General features: G+C 40.6%; 1 protein-coding gene across 3 annotated transcripts; it reads right to left on the bottom strand.

Moving 5' to 3' along the window:
* Window positions 1-686: 686 nt before the first annotated feature.
* Window positions 687-13,245, bottom strand: plat (plasminogen activator, tissue). 3 transcript variants are annotated; one of them, XM_005473527.3, is made up of 15 exons: window positions 13,099-13,245; window positions 8,176-8,263; window positions 7,728-7,851; window positions 7,384-7,518; window positions 6,446-6,556; window positions 4,676-4,850; window positions 4,388-4,479; window positions 4,121-4,295; window positions 3,923-4,008; window positions 3,763-3,825; window positions 3,438-3,642; window positions 3,198-3,334; window positions 2,337-2,477; window positions 2,045-2,193; window positions 687-1,939 (listed from the first exon to the last, which is right to left on the bottom strand). In XM_005473527.3, the coding sequence occupies exons 2-15, from the start codon at window positions 8,236-8,238 to the stop codon at window positions 1,772-1,774; spliced, it is 1,824 nt and encodes a 607-aa protein (XP_005473584.2). In that variant the 5' UTR covers window positions 8,239-8,263; window positions 13,099-13,245; the 3' UTR covers window positions 687-1,771. The 3 variants fall into 3 exon arrangements, with proteins under 3 accessions (XP_005473584.2, XP_013130350.1, XP_003451077.1); XM_013274896.3 differs by lacking the exon at window positions 13,099-13,245 and adding an exon at window positions 9,894-10,208; XM_003451029.5 differs by having other exon boundaries at window positions 689-1,939; window positions 7,809-7,851.
* Between the last annotated feature and the right edge of the window lie 1,306 nt (window positions 13,246-14,551).

Here is a 14,551-nt window from a genome sequence, read left to right as displayed (position 1 = left end):
TGTGCCAAAAAAAAAAAAAAAAAACAGCAGCAGCCTGAAACATTGATACAATGCAGGCTGGATCCATGCTGTCATGTTGTTTGTGCCAAATTCTGACCCAGGTATCTGAAAGCAGTTTAAACTCAGCAGATCAGCCACATTTTTCCAGGCTTCTACTGTCCCAGTTTAATGAGCCTGTTTCCAGTTCCTAGTTGACAGGAGTGGCATCCAGTCCTGCTGTAACATTCCTGCTTTAAGGCTCCACGTTATACTTTCAGAGATGCTCTTCTGCATACTTTGGTTGTAACAAGTGTTTTTTGAGTTATTTCTGACTTCCAGGTTGAAGCAGTTTAGCCTCTGATCTCTGTTAACAAGGCGTTAATGTTTGGAGGACTGCCGCTCACTGAATTTCTCCTTTGTGGACCATTCTCTCAGCAGTTTATGAAATACTCAGACCAGCTGGTCACAACTATGTCAAGTTCAAAGTGTCTTAAATCACCCATCCCAGTGCTTGTTTAGAAGTTCAGCTAATAGTTTTTATCAGGTCTACATGCCTAAATGTACTGAGTTGCTGTCCTGTGATTGGCCAAAGAGATATTTGTAGCCGTTGAACAGGTGTACCTATTAGGTTGGCTGTCGTTATCTATAAATGAGATTGAACATACGTATTTTCCCCCAACAGAAAGAAAAAGATGAGCTTAAAATGATCTATTTCAAATCTTATTTATTGACAATGGTATTACTGAATATGGTAATACCATATTCAGTAACAATTGAATATGGTAGAAAGACAATAACAATTATCAAGCAACAATAAATTATCATGTGGCAATACAGGGATAAGTAACATATTTAGATTTCTACAAAACAATGTAAAACAAACACGAACATTAATTTAATACAAAACTTCTAAAATCCAGATTCTCACAAAAGACATGCGTTTCTTACAGATTTGAGTTTTGGAGTCAATAAGCAGTATACACTATATAATATACATACAAGATGGGCTCAGCCCAGGTGCAGCTGAAGGAGGACTCTTCCTAAGACACAGGTTTCCTGAATGAGGGATTATCTCCTGTTACCTTCTCCCACAAGTTCAAATCTACAGCGCAACGCAGCAGAGTGCCAAACTATTAAAATATGCAAAAACAAGCAGAATCTGAACCAGCAGATTGTGGTTTGGATGAAGGCCCTCTTGTGAGCAAATGCAGAACCTAATTAAGTAAATGTAGCTCTCAGCTATAAGATAAGTCTCCTGACAAATAACTTTAAAAATGCCCTGTGGAGAAGGAGAAATATCCCCGTGTGTTTTACTGTACTCTGCAAAGTAAATGTCTCCTTTGAGGGAGGATTAAAAGTGCTTTTGATTTTAAGCGTGCCACTGTGTCATCTTTGTATAAACCAGCATAAAGTCAACCACAAAAAGCAGAGGGATATCCATATTTTTTTCCTATTTATCTAGATAGGTTAACTGCCAGTGCTCGGGGGGGGGAAATCAGCTTTAAAATGTCCCAGAAAGAAGGTAAAAAATGTGTTTTCAGTTCATGTTTTCACTTTCACACTGAAGACTGTAACGAACATAAAACCCGGGAGCACAAAAACTCCTGATTGAGGTCTTTTGTGTGTGTCTCTGTAGAAATGGCCATTATCACTTAAAGCTTTCTGTCTGGTGGGATCTAGAGCCAGCCCTCAACAGTCCAGTGGGTGTCTCAGTCTATCAACTTAATGATAAACATATCTGTTCCACCCTCTGCGTTTAGTCTCCAGCATCTCATTTGCATCTTCTTTTGATTTAAACCGGGTTTGCTTTAACTATGTTGTTAATCCAGTCGATGTAATTGGTGACACGGGTGTAGACTCCAGGTTTATCTCTCTGCCCACACCCATCGCCCCAGCTGATCACACCCATCAGAGTCATCCTGTCTTTGTATCTGCAGACAAGCGGGCCACCAGAGTCTCCCTGTAATTGAATCCAAGAAGCAAATTTAAGGGAAAGTGTAAAGAAAAAAGAGTTATAATGTTATGAGCATGATTTAACTGTGAGGATAAGTGTGGGTGTTCTCACCTTGCAGGCGTCGTCCAGGCCTCGGGTGTCACCTGCACACAGCATGTTGGAGGTAACTGTGCGTCCAGACAGCACCCCTGGGACACAGCGCTCTTTGGGCCACAGGCGAACATAACCTCTCTTAACACGCTCAGAATACTCTGGAGAAACTGTGAAGAGAGTGTTGCAATACTTTAGATTGCCTATACTGCCCTCTGCTGCTCAGATACTTAAAATGACACCAACTTGTCTGTGCGATAAGTACAGTAGTAGCCAAAAAAAGTGAAAAAAGGCTATGATTTAGTTTTCTTACATTCTGCGTCTTTTCCGTAGCCTGAGATCTCACACTCAGTCCAGTCGGGCAGCACCAGCCCACGTTCGGGCAGACACGCCGGAAGAACCTCTGGAGAGTTTACAGCACAGATGCCAACGTCCGTCTTAAGCTTCAAAATAGCTGCAAATGGAAAGTGACCAAAGGAAAGTCAAGGCTGGGAAAATGTGGGATGGAGACTGAGAGCTGAGTTAAAGTTTTAACAAGCCTCTGCTGCCCACTTAAGCTTCCATATCATTACTGCTGAAGGAAAACAAGTTCACAAAAGCGTCTCATTCTGTTTTCATTATTAACATTGAAGTATGACTAAAGTAGCTTCAACTCTCCACACAAACAGTTTGACTAAGAGCTCTTTTTTTAGTCTGGCAATGATTGTGGGCTTTTAAAGAGGACCTTGATGCATCTTTTCAGGTCACACTCTTAAAATTAGACATTTTTGGCCCCTTTCCCCCTACCTTCTTGCAGAAAGCTTGAAATACAGGTGGGAGGGGCTGCTGTGGCTAAGACCAAATCATGCAAAGCCAAAACCTCAAAAAACTGACCAAAACTGAGCAGTTAAAGAGGTTTGAAGGAGTATTTGTGCATACACTGAGATTACTGGCAGTTCAATTGTATATTTGTGTCTCTGGATTAAGGTTCAACACAAAGCGATACCTTTCTTTGCACCGACTATGAAATTAATCTTAAATTTATGCACTGAATTGAAAACCTAATTTGGGCTCGGGGTTTATGCTGCTGTGTGTAAAAGTTTATTTTTAAACTTTTATATTAATAAATGAAAAGTGAGAAATAAAGTTAAAACGATTGGATTATTGTTTCTGTTACAATGAAATGTTCACTCACCAATGTCATTGTCGTATGTTTCCTTGTCATATTTCTCGTGGATCCAGAGTTTCTCGACGCTGAAAATCTGCTCGCTGCTGGAGTTCTGTTTCCGAAACGTTCTCCCCAAAATTACTTGCAGTTTATTGACATCATTTCTGAAAAGACAGAGAGCACACGTTTGTTTGCTATATGGCAAACACGTTCAACTAGTGTTTAGTGTATGTGCGTGCATGTGTGAAAGCTGGAAGTCAGTGCTACCTTTCTTCAAAGCAGTGTGCAGCAGACAGGAGCCAGCAGGAGTCAATGAGGATTCCTCCGCATAGATGAAAGTGCTTTTTGTGACGGGGTTGGTAAAAGTTAATGGCTGCCTGCCACGGCTGCTCCGTGATTTCACTCGCTCTTCCTCCAAACATGCGGAACGATGGTTGGGATAAAGTGTTGTCTAAACGCTTGCCACATGTTCCTACAGAAGAGACACGTTGGAGAATGATGGTTGAACAGCAGTAGGATTAATCAACACCCAGAAGGAAGGGGACTTTTGGTTATGTCTGAGCTGTTTTCACTGGCTGTGAAGATGTCCTACCTCTGTTATTGTTATTAGTGGTGGGAGCACGCGGGTCAAGAGTGGGCATAGGTGGACGTCTCGCTAAAGAAAAGAAAACTATGGTTATCCTCAGTCTTAATATTTAACTTCTATCTTTATTATCGCTGCCAAATGAACTCATTGATGTAAGAGAACTCACAGCATTTTGGTACGTCGCACAGCTCCCAGGTCAGAATCATATTTTTGTAGGTGTGACACCATGGACCTGCATCATTGTCTGGATTCCTGTTGAATAAAAAGAGAGAATTTTTTTTATTTAAAAGGAGAAAATATAAATAAAAATCTAATGTACTGTGGTTATAAGGGAGTTTTAACAAATAGGTGCTGGCCTGTGTACCTGCAGAAACTGTGGCTGCCCAGTCCCAGCTCCAATGCGTCCGATCTCCAAGCATTGTACATCTTGCGCTTGACAGCGGGAGAGTCCCACGGGAGGCAGCGAGAGCCACTCTTGGTGACAGATGCTGTGCCTCGGTATTGCTGGCCAGAGCCCAGCGCACATTCTCTGTGCTTATCTGCTCCAAAGAGTACATACGGACAGATGTATGTAAGCCCACATTTAATGGTACTTGATCTTTCTACATGTTAGGATCTTGTAAATTTATACCTTCTGAACATTTGGGCAAAGAACAGAAGTCCCATTCAATCTGTGTGCCTTTATAGATGTAACACCAGGGAGAGCTGTCACCGTCAGGGTTCCTGACATAAGGAGAAACACAAAGACAATAAGGGAACATCTTCATAGCTTCCGTAAAAGACTCGGATATTATGTTTACAAGTCTACTCCAGTACTTGTTAACACCAGGCCACCATCTTTCAAGACAAACACTCCCAGTCTTGTTATTTTTTACAGGTAGCAAATGAAATATTCACACAGACGCTCCAGCACAGGTACCTGCAGAAGTTGTGATTGCCCAGTCCAAGGCTGATGGCGTCTGTTTTTCGAGCTGTGAACCTCCTTCCTCGCAAAGACGTTGAGTTCCAGTTGATGCACTCTGCTCCTGATTGGCTGACACTCGCGGTGCCGCGGTACCCTTCAGCCTGCCCCACAACACATTTCTCATTGGTGTCTGTTGGAGAGAGAAACAGACAGTGGTAGTCATTAATTTATATATGAGACTGATATTAATGTAATAACTGGTCTGAGTAATTTGTTCCGACATAATATGTCTTGTTTTGGGAGTTTTTTCAGTTGTTTTTTTTTAGATTTGGAAAAGCTTTAGACTATTAAAAAGCTTTTGGATAAATTATGAAAACATTGTTATTTCTTACATAAGGCTTTAAATTTGTGCCCTAATAGCATTTATATTGCAGTTTTCCAATTAGTGGTTTTAAAACAGTGACCAAACATAACCTATGATGATTGTAAATGCATCAGATTTATAGCCTGGCCATATTAACTCTTAGTTTTTTCACTAAAATCATTTGCCTGTGACCGCTGAAGTTCAGATAATTATTCCACTGAGAGGGTGGAGTGTCCTTCAAGTGATTAAAAGTGGGCCACAGAAACAAAAACATTCATATCCCAGAATGTCTTTCCATCCTTTATGATCCTTATGTCTTCCCTCCAAACCACAGGCCCATGACACCAGTCGCATGAGTCACACAGTCAGACTGTGATCTTATCAAGAGTCACTAACAAGCTTTAATCAGGCCACCAGTTTATGGACACACCCGAAGTCACTGCTGCTTTAAAAGCACAGTTCAAATCAATCATATCTGTTTTCCTTCAGCCTGTAGTGCTATCTGTCTATTTTAGGTTGTTTAGGTGTGACCTGTCCAGTATTGGAGACTCTGGTTATTGAAATGTTCCCTTGTCCTAAATGTAAGTGACACTCGCCTTATAGGCCTCATAGCTGTAAACAAAAAATTCAAAAAGTCAATGTCTCTTTCCAGAAATCGTGACTTTGTTGCTCATGAACATCTACAAATTTCATGTAAGAACACATTACACCTACAGGAGCTGCTGGGCCATGGAAACCCATGCCATGAAGCTCCTGGTGCACAGTTTTTATACTGATGTTAATACTAGAGGAGGTTTGGAGCTCTTGAATTCAGTAATTTCTTTAGAAAGAATTTTTTTTCGCAAATGTTTATAAAGAGTCTGCATGGCTTGCTGTTTGATTTCATCCACCTGTGTCTATGAGACCGAAAACACCTGAATTTAAAGCCAACCTATAAACACCGATCATATAAACCATCGGTAGTGTCCCATGATAAAAGGTCTACTCTTGTGACAGAATAGTAATAAGGAAGGAAATACTTAGTGCAACCACCCTTGGTTGAGCTGTGTTGCAGCTTCTTTGGTTTGGCAACAAAATTCAGTAGAACAAAAAGTTTTCACAAAAAAGTTTGTGGATTTCTTTCCGTTTTTTTATTTACCTATCACCGAGGCCACCAAAAAAGTATTACTGGTGAGTTTTACGTTGAAAACTTGGAGTGAACTATTCTTTTACAGCTTTTTCATTGTTGCTTTTTTCTGTTCTGTAATTGCAAACTGAATATTTGTGGTTTTGGATTGTTAATTAGAAAGAATAAGATTTTTGGCACTTTTGAAATTTAAATGAAAACATAATGAAATGATATTAATTGTTATTTTTATATCTCTGGTCGTTCGCTAGCTGAAAAACCATGGCATAGATTTAGGTGTTCCTTGAATACTCACTGATCTCACACTGAGCCCCAGTGAAGCCTTGGGGACACTGGCAGATGTAGTCTGAAGTGTACACGGCTTCCTTGCAGGTTCCTCCATTATAACACTGAGACACGTAGCAGTCTGGAAGAGGCAGACAGAGAGCCGTTTAGTCATCCACGCGTCATCCACTAACAGTTTAAATAGTTGGTATATGATGGATGGGGAATGACCACTGTACAGATTGGGTTTGAGGCTTGTGTGTCATATACTACAGTCAAACACTGAGGATTATGCAAAAGTCTTTGTGCATAGTTCACCCGGACTTTCTTGTTACTTGTAGTAAATATCATCATAGTTTCTTTTTGAAAGTTTTTATGTCAGGTCAAGGATTTCTCTGTAGAGCAGAAGTGGTTTCATGCCATCTGCAGTCCTCGTTTTCATTTATTATTTCAACATTTCCTAAAGGCCGACGCTTAGAATAACAGCTCTGCTGTCACTCCCAGTGGTATGAGCTCACAGATGTTGCAGTTTGGCAGACTGAAAATGTGGTTGTAATTTGACCGAGGGAGGGGTAATCAGCCTTCATAGAATTCGTCAGTGGGGGTGAAAGTACGCACGAGGGCATGTCTGGAGAATCTAGTTCAAATAATCTCAGACTAAACTACGCCCACTCAAAAACACAGAAAACCCAGCAGCTCTTCGTTTGGATGCACTGAAATAACAGGGATTTGGACACATAACCGAGGCAAGCCAACAAAAAATAATCATTTGAGGTTATAACAGCCCGTTAGAGGTGAACTGAAGTTATAATAGAAGGCAGAGGGCAGTGAGGGCAGGAAAGAAGACTGACAGACAGATGAACAAACAGTAAATTTAAATTCTGCTCAATGGAAACAAAAAACTAATTAGAAAAGTCAGTCAGACAGTCTCCTTGTGTTTGTGTGTATGCGCATCCATGTCACACTCACTGATTACAGGCACAATATGGCAACGCGCTCGTCCTCCTAAATCGCAACGGCAATACTCCACACGCTGTCCCTTCCATTGTAGCCATGTGTCCCCAAAACTACGCACAGCAGACGTCTCAGTATCCATGCAAAGTACTGAAAACACACACACAAACATAAGCATACAGCCAATAAAATGATACAAAACACACAGAAAAACATAACTGTCATATTGTTAGAAACATAAAAACACAGGAGGGAGGAACACAAACACGTGGCTGACAGCAGAAAATGAAAAGACTGATGATTATGAAGAAGATATTGGTGTTATTAGAGGAGATGAACAAAAGTGCAATGAGGCTCACAGGAGGTGTCAGTGGAAGGTGAAGACTTCTGGACATGAATAATCAAAAGCGTCCCTCTGGCTGGCTGCCTGTAAGGCTCACCTCTGTAAAAACGAGTCCCTCTCTTAGTGCGGAGAAGCTCCACCTGCAATAGAAAGGACCAGTAAAACATGGAGCAGACATGCATGGGAACTGGATGAACGGCTTCAGCCTCCAGCTCAAGCAACAGTCAGTGTATGAACTTTAAATTAGACAATTTAAAAAAAAAATGCTGATGAATGCTGTCGCTTGTCAGTGGCACACTGTCATACAGCAAAAACACAAATTCAAAAACATTAAACGGGCTAAATGTTTGCTCAAGTGGATAATAAACCACAGGAATTGGAATGTATTGAAATAAGCCCTTGTAAAGTATGCAGGATTTTCAGTAGGTTGAAGACAGCTTATGGTACGTTCCTGCAGTACTTACATTGTCCGCTAGGCAGCAGCAGAGAGAAGAGAGGAGCACTATTAGTTCCAGTAACCTGGTCATGGTTTTTCCAGAGGTCTTCTGTTTGCTGGAGTCAGAAAACACACGCACATATTAGAAGCAGTTTAATATGGACATATGGATGGATCAGGCAATAAACCACAGACAAAGAATAGCATACATTAGCAGCTACGTGACTGTGTTTACAGTGGTTTATGAGAAATATAAAAATTATGAATATTTATTTCCTAAAGCTGTGAAATAGGTCACAAGTAAAGACAAAACCGACTCCTTCTTTTTCCACTTTCTCTCAAAGTTATTGTGTTCTTTGCATATCGAGACATTAACCATCGCTGTCACTGTCACTACGTACACACAGTGAAAACACTTGCAGCTGTGAAAAACGGAACAATTCAGATCACTTCAAATATTCGACATTCAGTCAGGTGACTGACTTGAAAGTGAGGTCATGCTAATCTAAGCTTTTCTCCTTAATTTGTCACCAATACTAAGCCAACAATCACAGGAAAATGATGAACACTGGTCATCTTCTCCCAGCTGTACTGTAGTTCCTTCCTCCATCCCTAAGCCTGTTTCTAAGAGGAAAGGGTGGGGGGAGGTGGGGTAGCTGTGGGAACCTGGGGGTCATTCCTTGTTTCTTGAAGTCGAGCTGACTTCTTGACTCAGAGAGGAAGTTTTAGCAGCATTTGCAGAGCTGTCTCATAGGAAAGTGAATGAACTCAGTGCTGACCTATATTCAGTTCACTTATTTTTACCTTCCTATGAGGCCATATCATCCTATTTATTTAAAAATTTACATACCACAAAAGACTCTATTATCACTATCTATCATTTAATCTACTTCTTTCCCATTGGGAATAAACAGGACACAGATAAATTCTCTAAAAAAAACCTAAAAGATGAAAGCATGATCGCCACATCAAATAACACAGTCCAGACAGCCCTTGAGTGATGAAACGCAGCACACTAGAAAAACAGTTTCTGAACCATCCTGAGAGCTTTCCTGCTCTACCAGAGCAAAGCAGCAGTTGTGTGAGGACAAAGTGACTCAGAACTTCAAAGGGAAGTTGAAGGAAAAAACAAAAGACCAAGAAAAAGTAACTACATTTATATGTCCTTTTTTTTTTTTGATATCCCACTCGCTCCATTTCTGTTATAGAAGAGTCTAATTATGCAGAAAAGTGGTAGAGAGGAGCATCTGTAGCTCCTCAATCAAGTGTGAGTAAACATGAGTCACAGAAGAAGGAGGGGTGAGTAGAAGCAGGAGTAGAAAGAAAGAAAAAAGGACAACACTGGACACAATTTCCTGAAAAGTTAAAAAATATCCATATAAAGAATTTCCAAGTGATTTTAAAATAGTCCAAAAAATCTCTGACACGAACAAGCAAGCAAAGACCCAGACACATCTGCATACATTTTTGCCCTCTCTTGTCTTTTGGCTTGTTCTTCACTGAATCACCTTCTGCGGTTGGCTGAGCTAATAGAAAACTGCATTGTGTTTTCATATATCAGTATATATGAAACGCCCACACACACACACACACACACACACACACATACACGCACAAAGTGCTCAGGAACGTGGAGCTAATCAACACTCCCACACACAAAGATTTAGTGTTCATTCTGCTCATTGTCCTTTGAACAAAGACTCCCTCTCGGAGTTTGACTCTGAAAACACAAATTCACACACTCACCATTAAGAGCTCAGGTCTCCTGGAGGCTGTTCTTGACTCTGACAAATAAAAGCCCCGTTGTCCTGTGCTGTAACCCCCCAGTGGAACCTCACTGGCAGGGTGACAACAAAACACTACTTTCTTTTTTGTTTCCTTTGTGCAGCTGTTCAGCTCAGTGCAGTCGCCCCTCTTTCTCTCTCTGGCCCTGTCAGCTTAAAACATATGTTTCCTGCTATAACACAACCAGCACAAGCCCTATGTATTTAGGAAACGGGCGTACATATCAACACACGCAAGCACGAAAACACTTGCCGACAAACACTCATCGGATGTTAACATATGTGTATCCACCCTTTCTAGTATATCTTTCATGCGGAGGCCCAATTGGGGGCCATAAAAAAACAACATTCCTTTGGTAATCTTACAATACAATTATATGTTTTTATATGGTCAGTTTTACAACTTTTAATGCATCTATGTGGATAATAATGCAGAAGCATGGACAGCCCAGACATTTATCTGTCTGGGCTATTTTAATGTGTTTTTAACTGAAAAATGGCTATTTTAAAAGGAAAATATCTGATATGACTTGTGTTTGATAATTTTTCGTTAAAAGTTAAATGTTGTAATAATAAAAGTGCAAAATATGGCATCTTAATACAGTAATGCAACTAATTACAGATATCTATGTATTCTTTGGTCCACTTTGCAGTAGCAATGATCTTATAACAGTTTATAACCCTAGCTGATCTAAAACAGTATCCTAAGCAATAAATAGCAGTAAACTCTAAATGAGACACAATACTTTCTGGCACTGAGAGGCTTAACACACTGGTCTGATACACCCAGACTTTTAGTAGCTGAAACATGTACAACCAAGTATGCACTCTGTGGAGAGTGTGGTTCCCCTAGTTAGTAGGTCAGTTATGAATGGAAGAAATGAAAGCATTTTCAGAGTAGCAACAGTCAGACTGTGAGTCATAAGAGCTGCAATGAGTTGCAGCATGTGAAAACAGCAAACATATGCAGCAGATGATAAGATGCACACAGACACAAACACGCACATAGAGCAGTTATGTTCGGTGTTTTTAAGGAATCGGTCTTAAGTGCTGGCCACGGTCTTTGACATCAGATTTTCAGCAAAAATGAGTAGGAACTGAGTTTGAAAAGGGTCATGCATGCTTGTCTACTAGAGACAAAGCTGAAATGTTAAAGTTAGAGAGTGTGAAGGAACACAGTTTACACCACTGTGCGAAATTCAAATTTACTGAGTACTTTGGAGCATGACTGTGGTCACTCTTTCCGTCTCTCATCTACACAAATATCATACTTGATACTTAATAAAGTAGTGAAGAGTGGGAGGACTGCTCACACTGGTGCACCTGGGAGAATTAGCAGAGGAAACACCTTTACAGCGTAAACATTTACAGTTGTATTTCTCTGGTATTTCTCAGAAAAGGTTCTGGAACTTTAAAGCGTTGAACAGGTCTGACCTGATGGTATTGCTGAACCTTTACCATACTTTCAGTAGGTATTATTCTTTTGAGTAAGAGGTTTGCATGCGTGTAGAGTGACTGTTAGGATCTGTCATGGCATGTGATGTCATGTTGGCAAGTAAGGTGTTTAGAAGGTATTATGCATTCTTTACTTGGGGGATTTCAGTCAAGCTTCAACAAACCAGCTGTGATCTGGCTCCATAAACTCCCACAGAACAGAGAGCAGCATTGTTGCCTTCCCTCTGTGTGCAATATGACACTTTGCAATCTTTATCGGAATGAAACCCAAGCTCCTAAAATGAAAAAATGCAGGTTATGGGAGCAGTTGCTGATGTTAGAAGTGGCGAGACAGTGGAATCTGAGGCAGCTATGCAGGACCGGATGCAAGGATGAAGACCTCAGAAAGAAAACGAAGAAGGGCAAAAAAAACGGGAGGGTGTTCTGGGGAATTAAATCCCAGAGGTCAGCAGAAAGAGAATGACTCCTTCTGAGTCACGCCAGCTCAAGGTCAAATGTAGACATTGATGTATTTTACATCCAGTCTCGAGGCCATTGTGTGAAGTAAACGAAGGTTTGGTCAGAAAGGAAGACTACAGATATATAAGAAGGGTTTTATCCAGAAGCAAAGTATTACATTTTCCAGTTTTTTCTGATTTTCCATCAGAGTCTGACCCCAAACCGTCCTCTGCCTAACCTGCACTCCTACCTTAAAGCTGTAAGACCCCAGGTGCTGATCCTATGACTCACAAACATCAGTGTAAGGCAAAAATCCAGCTGACCACACTGCCAGGAAAGCAGATACTAGTTACAAACTCCACTTTCTCTCAGCACACAGCAGTACAGATTATCAGTGCGATGGACAACATCAGCGCTGACAGATGATAAGGAGGAGAACGATCTCAGAGCGTCAGCTCAGACGCAGATCCAGCTCATTAGCCCCGCTCGGCTTGGCTCAAGCTGGTACACAGAAACACATACTGAGGCATTGTGGAATGCAGCTTGATAATACACACACAGTCCAGCAGCAGAGCATGATATCACCATGAACAGCAATTTGTGTCAGTTTTAATTACGCAAATTGAAAAGTACCGTATGTGATTTTAGACTCCCACCAAACTTAGCAGGTGGAGGAGGAACAGAGAGCTGGTGAGGTCAGGGTGAGAAAAGTATGAGATGTTCCACATAAATGACTTCATAGGCTGCAAGATAGTTTTTTTTTCTCACACAGCTTACCCAAAACTTGTATGAGTGGTGCTGCAACATGCATGACATTAAATAGACAAAGAAAAAAGTCACACCTTAACCGACATCCTGTATTAGCTGAAACACTTGTTAGTAGAGTTTTGGCTGTTTATGCTGTACTATTATTCTAATTATTTTAATCTATGGCATCATATAGTTTGAAAGAGACACCTTAATATATCACTATCACAAGACCACACACACACCCGCTAAAAAATGTTCAATTCCTTTTGATTGCTTTTTACAAAACATGATAATTAAGTCCAATTGACACGTTTAGTTGGAACCGCGCAAAATCCCTGCAACACTATTATCATCGTCATATAAAGCGGATTCAATTAATTGAATAACTTTTAATAATTACTGTTTCATAATAACTAGCGAGAGGGAAATGTAGTAAAACTGAGTTTGTTGCAGGAGAATCCTCTGATGCATGTAAACCTCCACCGCGGTGACATCTTAATACAAAGGAGGAAAAAAGCTCTTACCAGACACGAAATCTTCTGAAAGAATCTCTTCTCGGTGTCTTTGCAGTAACTCTGAATGTTCTTGTATTTGCCGCCCGGACTGAGCTGGTTGTCCCTCAGCTCCAAGTTTATAACGAAGCCCTCCGGTCCGACCGGTGCTTGAAGGTGGGAGGGCTGACGTCAGGGATGTCGGCCCCGGCCCGGATGATGCTTGATGATGCAGCCTGCTGGGCGGGACCGTTCCAAGTTAACAAGTTTTCAAGTTTTATTCCAAGGTATTTGATGAGGAAATCTGCATTCGTCATTTCTCTCAACAGAAATACATGCACGTTTGCATGAAATAGATCAATATAACCGACATGTTATTGTTTTCAAATATATGCCTATTTATTATTTATAGGAGAACCTTAATGTGTTTACATTTCAGGACAACACATAAAAATCGACCCCCACCAGTTTGCCTACAAGGCAAATAGGTCCACAGAGGATGCAATTTCCACTGCTCTCCACTCCGCTCTGCGTCACCTGGAGAATCCTGGGACATCAGTAAGGATGCTCTTCGTTGATTTCAGCTCGGCCTTCAATACTATCATCCCAGACATTCTTATAGACAAGCTGGTAAACTTGGACTTCCCCCCCCTCCACATGTGCATGGATCAAAAACTTCCTCAATTGCAATTATTTTGGTCCCAGTCTGTTTCAATGTTTCCTACACATACACCATGTATATAGTTCCACTCACATATGTATACATATACACTGCTTGTTATTCTATTCTATTCTATTTATTTATTTATTTTTATTTTTTCAGCCTTATTGTATATTGGTTTCTCTTCTTCTTATTTTAGCACCTTTGTGGTCCAGCTACCCAATTTCGCTGTGCAAGAAACTGCACAATGACAATAAAAAGCTCTAAGTCTCTAAGTCTAAGTCTAAGTCTAAAATGCGTGTGTAACAGAAAGAGAGAGACATATGCACGTTATAAATGTTTTTAAACATTTTTAATAGATAGATGACATATTTAAAGGATGTAAAGGATGTATGTTTACATACAGTGAATGCTATGCAAATGTGTTGCTACCGCATTTTTAGTCTATTTGTTGGAGTGCAACCAAACCGAACAAAAACTACTGAAGCTTTTAAGCAGACGTGTTAAGTGACAAAACCACTAGTAAACAGCTCGTTCTTCACACAGTAGGTCACCTCTGGGAGGCTGTGATGGGTTGTGGGTGGTACTATATCACTGTGGCTAACCACCTGGCACCAGGAGCCCTTTGTTACAACCACAGGCCCCCTTTATTCAACCCATCCCTTCCTCAGGAAATCAATCATTTAGCCTGAAAAGTGGTTCCATGTCATTTTCAGAACACTTAAGGTTTTTATTTTCTTGGAATAATTCATGTTCATTGTTTTTATTGGCTGTTAAATCTACATTAAATTGCTGAAAATACAGCAATTTGGGGTGTAATGGCTT

The sequence above is a fragment of the Oreochromis niloticus genome, linkage group LG12 (genome assembly GCF_001858045.2).
Source record: "Oreochromis niloticus isolate F11D_XX linkage group LG12, O_niloticus_UMD_NMBU, whole genome shotgun sequence".
NCBI classification, from domain to species: Eukaryota; Metazoa; Chordata; class Actinopteri; order Cichliformes; family Cichlidae; genus Oreochromis; species Oreochromis niloticus.
Note: the sequence above shows the minus strand (reverse complement) of the source record. Positions and strands in the feature narration are given on the sequence as shown.